The 16,813-nt window shown below is 35.0% G+C and overlaps 1 protein-coding gene across 4 annotated transcripts in view; it reads left to right on the plus strand.

Annotated features, from left to right (window-relative positions):
- The window catches only part of C13H9orf85 (chromosome 13 C9orf85 homolog), a 78,348-nt gene that overhangs the window by 28,770 nt on the left and 32,765 nt on the right, over positions 1-16,813 (plus strand). Inside the window, exons 2-3 of one of the 4 annotated variants that reach the window (XR_012440472.1) lie at positions 11,344-11,450; positions 15,354-15,495. Coding sequence is in view for 2 of the 4 variants with exons in the window: in XM_074052039.1 (XP_073908140.1) it covers positions 11,344-11,450; positions 11,780-11,834 (162 nt within the window). In the remaining 2 variants the exon portion in view is untranslated. Of the gene's footprint in view, positions 1-11,343; positions 11,451-11,779; positions 12,118-15,353; positions 15,496-16,813 lie in introns of those variants that run through there. The other 3 variants (XR_012440471.1, XM_074052039.1, XM_020172717.2) reach the window with 3 other exon arrangements.

A 16,813-nucleotide genomic window follows, 5' to 3' on the forward strand; every position in this document is an offset into this window, starting at 1 on the left:
ATTCTTGTGTTGTGTTGTGTATCCTTTCTTAAAAGTATTTCTAGGCTGAGAATATAGCTTAGTGATAGTATGCTTGCCTCCCATGCTCAAGGCCCTAGGTTTACTCTCCAGTACTTCCAAAAAAAGAAAAAATGTTGTTTACATGACTTCCTAAATTGGAATAGAATGGAGGGAATCTTCATACTAGAGTTCTTTGTTCAAGCTCTGGTTAGTCCTTTTAAAGTTGTGATAGATTTGTGAGCACAATGTTTTTGTTGTTAGAATGCTTCAGAAATATTTGTCACAATATACATCTTCAACATACTTTAATCTTCCTTAAAAGTGAGTGAATAGAGCTAGAAATGTAGCCCAGTGTTCGAGTGCTTGCTTAGCATAAACAAAGCCCTAGGTTTGATTCCCACCCCCCCAAATATGTGTTTATGTATACACACACACATTTGAAAAATAAAAGTTCCCATACTGCCAGAAGAAGGTGCTGAAGTACTGCCGGAGAGGGTTTCTGCCCGCAGGTAGACGAGGCTCCATTAAAGTGTCCACACTGAGTTTGTCAGTGAAACCTGGGTATTTGCACATAGATAGTTTGCACATGGAGGTTCTCTCTGTAATTACAGCTGACGGTATCTCTACCGACTTGTTGAGAGAAGAGTTCTTTGTTGGGATGACCGAAAGTCATTTATATTCAGTCTTTGGATGAAAATACAATTGTTTATTTTTGCAGATGACATTGGCGAAAGAGTCCAGCAGTAATAAGGAAAGTAGGAGGGAATCAAATATTATTTCTTGACTTTTAGGAACAGCTTATGTTGTAAGTACATTGAATAAAGGAGCATTAGGAGTATTTCTAGTGTATATTTTCACTTCTTGGTTTGCTATTGGTATTGAGAGACTTTTGATAAATTTGGAGTGAATGAGAGAGAGATGAACTAGACTTTGGGGGAAAATATTAATTATTTTACTCACAGTGGAGCTATACTTCATTTTAGGCTGTAGATATCTTTTAATTAAAAGTTGAGGCATTGAATAAGTATTTGTACGTTTTATGTAATACGCACATCGGGTATTTTAAAGTAATAGAATATATTTTGTTTGAAGGAGATTTTTTTTGTAATAAATTCTTGAAATGTTTATAGCTTATCTCTAATTAACAATGATAGTTTCCTATAAAAATGTTAACTGGTAGTAACTTGATTTTACATTTTTCCTTAGATGACAATAAAACCAATTTTACTACAAGAACTCACTTCAAATATTTCTGGATAATTTATATGACAATTCATTTTCTGAAATAATAAAACACATAAAAATAATAAAACCCAGTAATTTATCCAAATATTGTATTTCTAAGAGTAGTAAATTTTCAAATTTTCATTCATTGTCACATTTTAAAAATGGTTAGCCAGGTGTTAGGAGCCTAAGGCCCAAAGCCTGGGCTACATAGTGAGCCCCTCGAAAAGAATGTATTTATAGGTTTGAAAAACTGATACACGATCACATAGTGGTAGTGTGCTACCTATGATAAATATGATAATAAGTTGATTATAGCAAGGGAGTTTTTTAAATTATTTTTTCAAAAAGAAGATGGTAGTCTTCTGTTTTTAGAATCTTACCTGCCAGGATCAAAAGCAAAGCAAGTTTTATGAACAATATTAGGAAGTGTCGAAATAATTATGTACATACACATTCAATTTGGTCTTTTTTTGAGCTATAGAGTCTCACTGTACAGCCCAGACTGGCCTCAAACTTAAGATGCAGCCTTCCTGCCTTAGTCTTCCAGTGCTAGTGTTACAGATGTGCACTACCACATCTGGCTTTGGTAATTTTTTCCTTTTTTTGGCATTACTGGGCTTTGAACTCTGTCTCACACTTAGCTGGTGTGTTATCACTTGAGCCATGGCCTCAAATCTGGTCAAAGTTTTTTTAAGAAATACGACATTCTCTTGCACAGTATGTACAGATTTGGGACTTCTTGTCTACTTTATCATAATACCAATAGTAAATGTTTACAAAATAAAATAGTAATCACTTTATAATTGCTTCTATTTTGGTAGATTGGCAGTTAAAACAAGATTACAAATTGTTTTTCCTCTTACTAGTGTGTGTAGGTGTGAACTCTAGTGAAGCCTAATAGAGGAGTAATAGGTATTTGATTGAAGAAAAGAACAAATGTTCTTTACTGTGAGTTTTTGCTTCTGATATTCTTTTTATTTTCTTATTCTAATAAGTTATAGAGCAACATGCATAAAAAATGCAAACTTATGTAAATATGCTTGAAATGCTGTAGAATCAATATATAGGACTTACTTTTTTTCTTATCGGTATTAACTTTTTTCTTTTATTTATTTATTAGCATATTATAGTTGTACCAGGGGTACATAGTGACATTTACAGAAGTGCTTATATTTTAGTTATATTCACCCCTCTGCCATTCTCCTTTATCCTACCTCCCTGCTTTCTTAGAACAGTTTCACCAGATCTCATTCTTCCATTTTCATACATGAATACATAGTGCTTCTACCATATTCACCTTCCCTTATGCTTTCCCCTCTGCCAGTGGTAACAGCCCGGGAACAGGACTTGTTTTACTTTCCTGTCCTTCATTTTTTTGAAAAAAGACATTTTGTTTGTTTATGATGGTTATACACAGAGTTTCATTGTTCTATTAACTTTTTACAATGTGGCTACATGTAAAATGCTCATTATTTTAAATCTGTAAAATCAATGAAATTACTTTATCTATAAAAGAAGTTCTAGTCCTATGAAAATCATATGGTATAGTATACTACTATTAATGCATAATAAAAATATTGACAGGGACGAACTAACAGTAGAGATATAAGTATTTATAGAATACTAGGCAGGATAAAGATATTTTTAATTAGTTTATTATTAAATACTAAAATTTAATAGTTTTTAAAATTAAACAAAAAAATGATTCTTTGAAGTCAATTCATGCTAAAGTTTCTTCTTTAGGAACAGAAAATCACTATACTTTTCATCTAAGGTAAGTTGGGTTTTTGATTCCTTAGGTGACAGATGTACATGAATCTATGAACGCACATATTTTCCCCAAGTGGCAACATAAATACAGATGCCTTATAATCAATGCTGGAACAGGTGCAGCTGAGCCCTGCGAATCTTCTGTGTAGAATTGCACATGCCCGTCCCAACCAAGGTTATGCAGCCTGTGCTTCTTGTTTCATGGCTGGCATTTTTCCTGAAGTTTTCCTCTGTGTAAAGGAGCTCGAGCTCTGCAGTTCAGTGGGTTCTGCCGCTTGGGCAGCCCACTGCTTTGCTGGGAGATGAGGGCCCTGAGGAGCCCACATTAATGCCACTGGATTGGGGTGGGGGATGCTGGAGGCTAGAGGGTGGCCTAAAAGATGTTTATGAACTTTGAATGTTGTTCTCTCCCCTGCCCCATTCATATATATCTACATACAAAGTTGACTGCTGAAAGTCTTTTGCAAATGTGATCAAATCAAGGGAAAGATTCACTGAGAAATTAAGGTTCATTAGTCAATATAAATCATGGGGGCAGTGAGTTAAAAACATACTGTACTTGTAAACACTTAATACAGATTTGAGCTTACTCTGTGCAAGACTTCTTAAAACATTGTAGTGTAGAAGCTATATAAAATATTCTATCTTAAGTCCTTTTAACACTTGCATATGTATGTATTCTCCAATACTCTATGCTAGAGCATAAACCAGGCAAAGATGTTAGGAACAAACTCATATGACTGTGGATAGGGACAGCTCTCGTGAACACAGATACAAATCTGTCTTCAACAAAATTTAGCATATTTAACTCAATAAATTAAAAGAATGATATATCACAATAGTATGGTTTAATCTCAGGAATGAAATGTTCATGAATTAAAAAAATTGATATTGTTAAGATGCCAGTTCTCCCCAAAATTGATTTATGGTTCAGTGGAATTTTAATCAGAACTACAGCAGGCTTTTTTTTTTGTTGTTGAAATCAATAAACAGATTCTAAAATTTAAATAGAAAATCAAAATAGGATAGCTGAACAATTTTGACAAAGGACAAAACTGAACTTGCAGTACTAATTTCAAACTTACCATAGCATTACAGTAATTAAGACAGGGAGGTATTGGTGAAAAAATAGTCACATATATTAATGTGACAGAATATTGAATCCAGAAATAAACCTACACATACTTAATTTTCAACAAAAATCTAAAAATAGTTGAATGGTGCTGGAACAATCGAATATCCATATATAGTTGAAAAAGAACCTCTGTCAGTATTCTGTACAAAAATTAACTCAAAACTGATTATAGACTATATGTAAAACTTAAAATTACTGAACTTCTGGGAAAAACGTACATGAAACATGTCCATAATTCTTCAAAAATTTCATAGATTTTACACAAATAGTATGGTTCAAAAAAGACAAAGCTGACAAATGATTCTTCACTAAAATTTAAAAGGTCTGCTTTTAGGAGATTGTGAAGATAATGAAAATAAAAGCACAGATTAGAAAAATATATCTTCAAAGCACAAATCTGATAAAGGGCTCGTATCCAGAATGTGTACAGACCTCTCATGTCTCAAAAATAAGAAAATGAGCAATCTAGAAAAATGAGTGGAAGACTAAAACACTTTACCAAAGTAAATGCACAATAGCAAGTAAACATAAAAAAAGATGTTCAACATTATTAGTTATTAAGGAAATAATGAGAGCAGTGTATTTAAATAAATAAAGTCAAATAATACTTAAAATTTCAAGTGCTGGAAAGCATTTGGAAAAACTGTATCTTCCAAAATCTTTTGGGAATGCAAAATTGTGTGAAAACTTTGAAAAAATTTAGTTGTGATATTATCATACAGACCAACAATACTAATCGAAGGTATTGATCCAAGAAAAGTAAAAACATACCCAGCATAAAAACTTGTATGCAAATATCTATTAGCAAACCAAACAACACACAATTCAGAATGTCCTTTTTACTAGTGAATGAGTAAACACTGTAATATATCCATGTAGTGGAATACCATTCACCAATAAAATGGGAAAAAAGCTTCTCAGATGGGTATATATTCTATCACTTCATTTATACTGCATTCTGGGAAAAGCAAAAGCTCAAAAATTAGCATTGCCTAGGGAGGGTGGGTCCTAGAGGAGACTGACAACCAAGGGGCTTGAGAGAAGTCTTTGGAGTGATGGAAATGTATGAGCGAGAGTGCACTACATTATGGCTGATTTAAGCTGACACCTTTTTTTGCAGCGGGTAATTTCGTCAACTTGATTGGATTAAGAGATGCCTAGGAGATTGGCAAGCACGGCTCTGGGTGTGTCTGTGAATTGATTAGATCATGGGTATTCTGACTTAATGAATAGATAAATTCCTTGCTGGATTGGTCACATGGTGGTATTAGTGGAAGGTGGTGAAAATAGGAGGAGGGGCCTAGCTGAGGAAGTAAGCTACTGGGGCCTGTCCTTAGGGGTCCCATCTTGCCCTGCCCTCTTCCTGTATTATCTGTTTTCTCTGTTCCCTGTCTGTATGAGGTGAAAAAATTTCTCCCCATAGTCTCCTGCCACCATGATTTCCTGCCCAAGTGCGTGAGGCCAAGTAAACATAGACTGAACCCTCTAAAACTGGGAACCAAAATAAATTTTTCCCTCCTTAAATTGTCAGGTATTTTGTCACAGCAACAAGAAATCAATGTTTAAAGAATAGAATTTTAAATTCAATTTTAAAAGAATAGAATTCAAGTCAACATTTTGTTTTTCTTAGTGAAAAGATTGATTCAGGCAAGGGCATGTATGCTGGATATTAAGCCAATAAGGTTAAATGTTATTGTGGAACAGCATATGAACATGACCACTACAGATTATTCCTGGTCTTTATCATGTGAAGAGATCTGAGTCACCAGGTCATCAAGTTATCAGTCAGATTTAACATCTCTCACTGCTAACAACCAGACATTATGTGCCTCTGGACTTGGAGTAATAAAAAGTACACAGCAGCACCAGGAACAGCAACAACACCACACCTGTGAACTATTCTGATAAAAAAATTTTAATCTGAATGTAATCAAGCCTTTAAATGTAACTGCGGTCAGCTTTCTCTTGCTCCTGGTTATTATCAAACCTAACTGGGGCTAACTGGCAGTGACGAGAGATACAGAAAGGATACAGGATAGACAGACAGAAAGTTGGGGCCAGGTGTGTTGGGCCTGCAGGTGGAGATGCACAACAGCCTCATTGATTCTTATCTCTATTAATCTCTTCTCTTTACTTTGCTTCTTTTCTTTATCTCTGTTCTTTAAGGCCTTACTCATTTACAATTCTTTAAAAACTTGCTTCTAAAAGTCTTCTATTATTCTCTTTCCTTAGACTCACTCTGTCCCATGTTTTCTCTTAGCTTTTCTGTAGCATAATCTCTCTTAAAGTCTTTACCCCCAGACTTGCACTGTCCCATGTTCTCTTTAGCTTTTCTAAAGCCTATGTATGAAGTTCTCGGTGCAGACTTGCACTGTCCCATGTTCTCTCAGCCCTCAGACTTGAAGACAATCAACAGCAGCCGTTCCCTCCCAGGCTGCCAACCAATTCTATCTACCCCTCTTTAGCAATTTCCCTTCAATTATCCCTTCAGCAATCTCCCTTCAGCCAAAAAATCTCCATCAAAAAGCCTCTCCCATCCAAAAGCCTCCCTTCATCCAAAAGCCTTTCGTCCTCCTTCAGAGTGTTTTATATCCAATGATAAACAAGGAGGTGGAGTAACAGTTCTTGCAGAGGAGTGTGACATTGTAACAAGAGAAACCTGTGTTCCTACTACTTTTTCTGAACATAAACAATTTAGGAAAAGCAGCTGAGCTGCATCTCTTTTTGCCTTCTTGCTCTCTCCTGTGGCTGGGGCTGTGCCAAATCTCAGCCTACAGATTATTTGACATAAACATTTTAGGAAAAGCAGCTGCTCTGCATCTTACTCTCTCCCTAGTCTGTGGCTGGGGCTGTGCTGAACTCAGCCTGCAGAATATTGAGTACAAATGTGCTTAAGTCCTCATAGGCTTCTACTCCGCTCCCCCACATACCTTCCACTTTGTAGGAAATACAGAAGGTAAAGCAAAGTATTAAAATTCCGATATGAGTAAGCAGTCAGACAAGTCCTGAATGTGGGAAATTCTATTAAACATTTCCAGTATTTTCAAAACATATGTATTAAGGGGTAACAGAGGGGGGGCCCTTCTAGATCAAAGAGAGATAACAAACAGTTCTTGAATCCTGGTTTTGGTGGTGGTGGTGGTGGTAGAGGGAGAAACAGGTATGAAAGACTGGGATCAGGTGGTGACACTTCAATATAGACTGTCCACATTCTCTGACATTAGAGAATTATTGTTCATTTTTCTTAGGTATAGTAATGGTTTTGTGATTAAACAGGAGAAAATATTTATAGGATCTGATGAGAGAGAAGAGGTGAAATGTTTTCATGTCTGTAATTTATTTTAAGTGTACACACATACCACACACAGCAAATAGGTAAAATGTTTATTATTGTTAGTAGTGTGTATTAGTGTAAGTAGTGGTTCTCTGCTAATACTGTTATTTTAACTTTTTCCTACAAATTTGACATTTTTCATAATAGGTGGGAATTTTGCTTTTTAATCTCAAGTGAGGGAAATAATATTTACTGAAGATGACCTTGTGGTATGTAGTGTATCTCTATGGATCCTATGACCATCAGGGATCTTCACTTACATTCCATTTTTAAGAACTTTACAGCCATCTGCTTGGGCATGACAGCACAGACTTCCATTGAGAAATGAGATAGAAAACAGTTTTGTGAAATGATGTGGATTACGGATGTTTTTGAAACCTTTGCTTATTCGATCACATGATTGATGTCTTTTTGGGGAAAAGATGAAACTGGGTTTCTATAAGAAGAATAGTTTTTCTGCTTCTGAGAAAGTAAATTTTTGTCATGTTACAGGTACGTTTTATTGGCTGCCAGAAAGTGGCCCATCTCAAGTGCTTTGTGCTTTTCCCTACCTACCCTTATTTTTGTCATTCTGATTCCTTTTTTTTTTTGGTTTTATTTATCTTGTAGATACTTTATGTCCAACAGTCTTCTGTGTTAAAAAGGATTTACAATAATACAGGGTTGGGGTTGTACCCTAGTAGTAAAGATCATGCTTAGCATGGGGATGGCACTGGGTTCACTCCCCAGTACCCTTGTCCCCTCAAAAAAAGTAAAAAAAAAAAAATCATTTAGGATTTGAAGTTCAGAACCTAAACACAGATTTTCACAATGTTATTGTTACAGAAGTTCTTGTTCCTAAATTCAGGGAGACAAATGTAGAAGGTAAAAAGTATATACTATAAAATAAAAGTTCCCATTTTCTGGAGTAGAGTAAAATTGCTTGTGTGGGAGGAATAATCCTGGGTAGCGGACAGGCCAGAACATGAGACGGGCATTCACCAGCAGTAGGAATTGGCACTTTCCTTGAGAAGTTGCTGTTGTTGTCGTCAGTTAAGAGAGGTAAAACGGCAGAACTGATAGCCTATCTTGAAGGAATTATGTACAAGAAGTCCTAAAGAAAATTCAGTTAGTTTAATTCCTTCCCTCTCACAGTGGTATCTTATCTTCCCTCTCTTAAATGATACTTTATATTTTATGAAATATTTGTCAGCATTAGTGTATGAATAAACATGTTACATTTACAGTTTGTTCTTGCTGCCTTCTAGGGAGTTGAAATCCTCACCCAATTTTTGTTTGTGATTGCTGTGCTAGATTATCAAAGAAGTGTTGTGTGACAACATAATACTTGCAGCAGGGAGGATAGCACTTACGTTCGGTAAAATGTGTGTGCTATATGGATTAATGGTAGCCAAGATGTTCCTAAGACATGTATTATATTAGGTGAGAATGTCTTTTAACATGCTTCAGTTTATTCCCACATTTAACAAAGTGTTCATTTAATTTAAAAAACAAAAAAGGTTTAAAAACTTGGCATGGTGGCACATCCCTATCATCTAAGTACTTGGAAGGCAGAAGCAGGAAAATTGCATGTTAGAGATTAGCTTGGCCTGCATGAAGAGTTCCAGGCCACATATTGAAATCCTGTCTCAATAATTAATAAATAAATAAGTAAATAAATAAAGATTTTCTTATGCTAATTTGTTCCATTGAAGCTTTTTTTTTTTTTAATTTGGAAGGTAGCTTGTTAAACTAAACAATACAGGCTTTTGTATTTATAAAACAAAGTTTTGATTTTATATTTGGGTATAACTTAAATCTTAGCCTTAGTAACTTATGGTTTTTACCATGAGAAATATACTAAAATTAATTGCCGAAAAAGGGTTAGTTGTAAGCCTAGGTGTGAGCTCAGGTAAGATTGTTATCTTCTTTGCCTCAGGTGGAACAATTCCTAGAATGAGGATTTAGCTTTATTTGCTCACATCTCTGGAATTCACTTCTAATTTGCCAAAATAGAATAAAACGAGGTACAAACTTTCCTTTCTGCACCTATTTTTAAGTGAGCATGCTATTCATTCTCATGCTTACTTTCATTGATTTTTTAATACATAAAAATCAAGTTTAATTTTGTAGTAGTGCCAGTTGGTCATGTGAACTCTGTACAACATCTCCGTTTATACTGCCTTACACATCACTCACAGGACAAGTTCCCACAAAGACCTGTTTTGTTCTACTGTGGATCCACCCTAAAGAAACCAGTTTCTAAACTATGTAAGCCTTTGTAAATCAAGATAAACTGGTCAGAAATTGGATACAGAAGCAAATAAGAAACCAAATAATGCTTCCTAGTTAACAAGCAAAGTGTGTTCTATATAATAAAATTGCATGTAATGAGATGTTCTGCATTCTAAGAATATTCCAATTAGAAAGTTTGTTTCACATTTGTATTGTAAGTGTAGTTCAAAGTTGTTGACTTCTTCCTATTATTGTTAGAAAATATAAGTAATGGTTTTAGTAAGATATTCTAGGTAACAGGGAATAGTGAGACAAATGGTGAAATGAACACTAATTCTGTGTATTTCTCAGCCAGCCTTGTAATAACTGAGAGCTAAGGTTGAGAGGAAGAAGAGTTTCTATGTAGAAATAGACTTCTTTCTGGCAGCAATTAGTGAACACGGTGCATGCAGAACTTACTTTCCTAGGAACTCAGCATCTATGTCAGAAGTAAGGAAAATACCCATACATAATTCATAAGTGACAGAATATGTTTTTCACCAGTTAAATTCAAACATAATGTATTCAGAACTTAATTTCTATTTTTGAAAATACCCTTGAAATAATGTCCTCTTTGAATTATAAGTGTTTTGTCAGATTATTTCACCTTGTTCAGGGCTTTCAAGAATATCAAGCACTTTTCAAAAGTTTTGTTTTTCAGATAATTTAGTCTAAACATCAGGCTTTTAATTCACTATCAAGCAGTCTTCCAAAGAATCTGCAAGTTTGTGATGTGTTCCCCACCCCCACCCCGGAGAAATATGAAAAAAAAAAAAAAAAACCTGAAAAGAATTGAAGAAAAGAAAGAAAGAAAAAGAAAAGACCAACTATCCTCAGCCAAAAGAAATAGTAGAATTTTCAGAGTACTTTGTGAACATGCATAATCTAAATCCTGCACCAAATAAATATGCTGCAAAATATAAAACTGTTAATGTTCTCTTCCCTCATAAAGCCCTCTCCTCACAAATCTGTGTACATGGTCATGTATGTTTTCTATTTGATGGAAGCAGGTTACAGGAGGAACTTTAGAAAAATATCTCCTTACATGAAATGCAAAAAGATAAACTGACTAATAAAGTGCCTTCTTGCTTCCCACTCACTTGTCTTCGGTACTCCTTTTGTTTTATAGTCCCTGTTCTCTCCCCAACAGACTGATAATTCAGAACTCTGATTTGTCACTTGAATCCCAACTCATTGGTAGGATTTGTATTGTTAAAACAACAGTCTAGAAATATGAACTAGGTTTTCTCTTTTATTATTACATTGTTATTGAGGTATAATTTACATACAGTGAAATGTGTCTTGACATACAGAATGAGTTTTGATCCATCAAAATTTGATATACAGAATCTTCATCAATCAGAATCCATGAGGAAGACTTCTTCATGTATACTTGCCAGCAGGTTAAAAAGTTTTCTAGGTGATTCTGAGCAGGTTAAGAGCCATTGCCTTTATAAACAACCAAATTGGGTAATGTGCATAAAATACATAATATATCACAGCACCTTATACAGACTAAAATTAGGTTATTTTTTAAAAATCTTAAACTTCTATGCTTTTTTATGGAGTTTGCCATTCTGACTGATAGGTGAAATTCTCAACTTGTTTTTGTATTTGTTTTTAGAAAATTAATGCAAAACTTCATGATGGAGTATGTCAGCGCTGTAAAGAAGTTCTTGAATGGCGTGTAAAATATAGCAAATACAAACCATTATCAAAACCAAAAAAATGGTGAGTTAGATTTCTTAATTATCTTACCAGTGATATATGAATGAAATAAAATGTTTTTCATTTCCTAATTTTCAAAATTGTGTCCAGGTAAATATTAAAATAAGCCAAAAGTTTTTTGTGATTTATCTTGCATGCTAAATCTTAGTTTGTGCAAACAGATGGAAGAAGTAGATTGATTGTTCCCTGACCCATTTTTGCATAAATAAATAATTTACCAGTTGGAGCAGAGACAAAACTTTGTCTTGTAAAAATTTGATCTTCTACTGATGCAGTAACAATATTTACTGTAGATTATCTTCACCAATTCTTTTTATTTTTTTCTGAGCCAGGATCTTGTTTTGTAGCCCAGACTGGCCTCAAATCCATGATTCTCCCACCTCCTGAGAGTTGGGATTACAGGTGTGTACCATCATACCCAGATTTGTTATCTTTTTTTCTCTCTCTTTTTTTTTTTTTAGTTGGGCTGGGGTTTGAACTCAGAGCTTCATGCTCATAAAGCAGGCTCTCACTCTACTGGTTGAGGCACACCTCCAGTCCAGTTTACTCTGGTTATTTTAGAGATAAGGTCTCAAGCTGTTTCCCTGGGCTGGACTCAAATCATGATCCTTCCAAACTCACTTCCCTAGTAGCTAGGATTACAAGCTTGAGTCACTGGCTTCTGAATTTCTCTCTGTCTCTCTCTCTCTCTCTCTCTCTCTCTCTCTCTCTCTCTCCCTCCCTCTCTCCCTCCCTCCCTCCCTCCCTCTTTTTTATTACCTTATATTAATCGTACAAAGAGTTTTCACTGTAATATTCTCATGCATGCATATAATGTGCTTTGGTAAAATCCACCCTCTCTCTCCCCCTCCCCTCACTATCTTTATCAGTTGATTCCCCAGAGGGATCTGACCTTTTAATTCAACCCATGAAAATTACTGAAATCACTTGGATTGAGTATCATACATGAATCATTAGTTGATAGCTTATAATTTCATTCATTTGGAGATTTGGGTAAAAATGAAACAATACCAGACTTCCTTTGTTTGTTTGTTTCTTTTTTTTTTTTTGAGACAGGGTCTTACTGTATAGTCCAGGCTGGCCTCAAATTTGCAAGCCTCAGCCAGACCTTGTTTCTTATCCATCTGTCTCTAACCATTCTATAATTCTGGAACTCTTTTATCTCAGCCTTTTATATATTCTGTGCACTTTCCTCACAACCTTTAACTCCACTGAGGAAGAACAGTATTTGGAAGGTAAGTGCTGTGTGAAAGGGAAAGTGATTATTTTTAGTATAAACATTAGCATACTCTTTTTACATTTTGGGTTTTAATTTCTTTATATAGTAATTTCAAATATATTTGCTCATTTTTGCTTTGTTTGTGTATTTATTTATTAAGCTGTTCAGTAATTGCATCTTCCTTGAGTGTATTCTGTCTTTATGGGAGGAAATTTTACTTAAAGTTTGAAGTATCTATTTAAATAATAAATATAATGTTTGGTGTTTTTTTCTGTTGAAAACTATGGCAACCTTTTTGCAAACCTAAAACTCAAGCTATGGAGTGATTTGTTTACTTAAGAACACTTATTTTTTTTTTTTTAATTTTTATATTTACTTGTCTGGAATAAGTATGCATCGTGTCCAGCAAAATGCTAGGCTTCCATTAAGTTCTTTTTATTTATTTTTTTTCTTTTATTATTCATATGTGCATACAAGGCTTGGGTCATTTCTCCCCCCTGCCCCCACCCCCTCCCCTACCACCCACTCCGCCCCCTTAAGAACATGTAATAGCATTGGTGTCTTAATTTGAGTTATTTATTTTACCTAAGATGCCACTTTTTAATATTCAGAGGTAAAAGCTTCAAGAAAGGATAAATTAACCTAGATTTTTAGATTTTTTTTTTCTATACTCAAGTCTGGTGAGTTTTGTGTTTAGTGGCCCAAAATCAGCATAGGGAAATTTAGCAGTAGGAGAAGTGTTTGCACCATCCTATTTTAGATTTTCATGAATGAATTAACTGAGTTCTGTAGATAATAATTAGATGCTGGTTGTGTAATATACTAAGTACTCTTAGTTAATAGGCCTAATACAAGATTTACAGCTTTCTGAGAATTTTCAACAAGCTTTCTTTCTATAAAGGTATTTTAAAATTTCATCACCAATCTCCATTTTCTCTCGAGAGCATTATTTCCTAAAGCAATTTGAAGTATATTAATAAATGTTTACATAGCCGTAGCATTTTAATAGACTAAGGCTGTGTAATTATTTGAGAACATTCCTGCCTTATCCATTATTTGTATTCTGATCTTTTTAATATGGCTATATCCTGTATCTCTCCATTATGAACATGTCCCTATGTGAAATGTCATATCAATTATAAATTTTCTAGATGTTATGTTTTGCTGTACAATTCCTGAGCTTAAATATTTTAGACAGCTCTTAGATTTCCCTCTTTTGTGTATTTCATGTTTTTTATAACCAGAAAAATTTGCATATTTTAAATCCCATACTTTAAATCAGAAGGACACAAAGATTCAGTTAAAAACATAAGTAAAAAGAAACAAAAGGAAATATTTATAAAATAATGTATCATTTGACAGCAAGGGCATGTTCAGAGAAATGTGTTATTAGGCAATTTCGTTGTCGTGCAGACATCATAAACTGTACTTTTAGCAAGATAAAATTGCTAAGGTATCTTTAGACAATATAATCCTAGGAGACTACCATTGAAGTTCAATGTATATGTGGTCCATTGTTAGCTAAAATGCTAGTATGAGATATATGACTACATTTAGTTTCCCAGAAAATTTATAACACATAGCCTTTAAGTATGGTTTCATGTGAGCACATTGAACTGAAGATTAGCAGCTGTGACTAATAACTCCTGACTTGGAGTTATTGAAGTTCTTGGAATCAGGGTGGTTGGTGGTGATGCTGTTACTGCTTTGGCAATACAGCAACCCCGAGGCCTTCGAGAGACCTTGTGTCAAAGAGATGAGGGCCAAAAAGGACCTCAAGAACTACTGTTCTTCATCACACTGAGATAGATGCAGTTAGCTACAATTAAGTCACAATAAATGCAAAATGAAGGAAACACAAAATTGTATAAATACCAAAGTACAGATCACAGGACATTAAAGCCTAAAGGAGGATCTCTAGGTTAACGAAACCCAAGTGAATGCAAAATAAGCAATAGCTTATGAGAGACTAAGAAACTACTAGTCAAAGCAAGTTCTCACAGGTAAGGAAAAAAATGTTTTTCTTCTACCTTTCTAGATAGAGAAACCTACCTTCTCATACAATAGAGATACCTGGATCTGTATAACAAAAACCAGAATAACAAGAGAAAAACATACAGTGTAAGTTTCATATGATCCAGGAGTCTCCATAAGGAACTGAAGACATGAAGAAATGGTGAAACCCAAGTGTTTTTATACTAGATTTGGTGAAGAATGAAAAGCTGTAGAAAAATATGATAAGGCAAAGGTTGAACTACAAGTAGTAAACTGGGGAACTTTGCAAGGTCTGGTAATTCAGTTCCTCTCATTTCCCCGTGTCTCTGAAGATAAGGCTGCATCAGGAGGGCACCTCTTGCTTGAGTGTCCTATCTTCTATGTCAGAAAGATTTTCTTCTACTTGCTGTTATTTTATTATTTTTATTTATTGCTTCTATTTTATGCTGTGATTCCTGCAGCATAAAATAGTTTGCTAAGGCACCAAATTTGGAGCTAAAATACTCTGAACCCTATCTATCTGAACATGTTATATAGGTGGTTCACCTGTTTAGCCTAGAACATCAGTGAATTTCTGATTGTCCCTAAACACAAGATATTAGAAAGCTGAGCTTTCAAATTCTAGACATTGACTAAGAGAGTTGGAGAAAGTATAACTCAGCTGTGTCTACCTTGCTTTCTCTGTGCTGTAGGACAAGTCTGAAGACAGGGGTCATAGCTCAAGTGGTGGACTGTACCTAGGAAGCTCGAGCCCCTGAGTTCCAACCCAAGTTCTACCAGAACCAAAGATGACATGTCCACCACTGTAAGAAGTTTGAACTTTTGGAGATGCTGGTATCATAATTTGTCTTAAAATTTTAAGACTTTCATTCAAGCTGATCAGCCATAAATAAAATGTGTCCTTTCCTAGGATTTGTATAAGAGGTTTACAGATATTCCCCAACTTACTGTGGGGTTATGTCCTGATAAACCCATCATATAAAAAGAAAATATTAAGGTGAAAATGCATTTAGTATGCTTAACCTACCAAATATCGTATCCTAGCTTCATCTATCTTAAACACTTAGTGTGCACAGCACACTTAGCCTACAGTTGGGCAAAATCATCCAACACAAATTACTTCAAAATATAGTGTTGAATGTCTCATGTCATTAATTGAATGCTGTATTGAAGGTGAAAACAGGATAGTTGAATGAGTGTGCATAGAGCTGAGTTTCTTGACCAAGACATTCTTGACATATTGAACGGAGTATTTCTTTGTTGAGCCAGCTATCCTGTGTACTAGCCTTTTCCTTGTATGTGCCAGTTTTACCTTTTCCTGATCCTCTAGTCCAGACCTTGAAAAAGGACACCAGACCTTGCCAAATGCCCTCTGGAGAACAATAGCTACCTCCACTTCCTCCCCGGTTGAGAACCACTAGTATAGAGAATTTACTGGTCTAGTTCTAAGCCCATACCATAGTTTGTTGCTATTTTATATCAACTTCTTTTCTAGTATGATGGTGATTTTAAACATGGCTAATGCTGTGTTAGTGATGATATTTTTACCGGTCTTGGGAATATATCTGAAGGAATCTAAGTCAACATGGAATAGAGATACCTGCATACCCAAGTTTATCGTGACACTATTCACAACAGCCAAGCTATGAGTCAGCCTAGGTACCCAAAAACTGATGAATGAGTAAAGAAAATATGATTGATATACACAGTGGAGTGTTATTCAGCAAAAGAAAAATGAAATTATGTCCTTTGCAGGAAAATGGGTGGAACTGGAGATTATCATGTTGGGTCAAAGAAGCCAGACTCAGAAAGATAAACAATGCATGTTTTCACTCATGTGGAGTCTAGACATAATAATAATAATAATAATACATGTTTGTAAAAGGAGGGCTGATTATAGGAGGGGCAAAATCTGTGGAAGGGTGGAAGGGGAAAAAGGGTAGTAATAGGGGAGAGTTTGATTGAAGTACATTTATATATGTGTGTGTGTGTGTGTGTGTGTGTGTGTGTGTGTTTATATATCAATAAAACCCACCTAAAACTGTTTTAAAAGGGGGATTAAGAAAGTAAGGAGGGGTGAATTTGATCAAAATACATTATGTGCATGTATGTAAATATCATAAACCCCTTTGTACAGTTAATTTAGACTAAT

This window comes from Castor canadensis, chromosome 13 (assembly GCF_047511655.1).
Source record: "Castor canadensis chromosome 13, mCasCan1.hap1v2, whole genome shotgun sequence".
Lineage (NCBI taxonomy): Eukaryota > Metazoa > Chordata > Mammalia > Rodentia > Castoridae > Castor > Castor canadensis.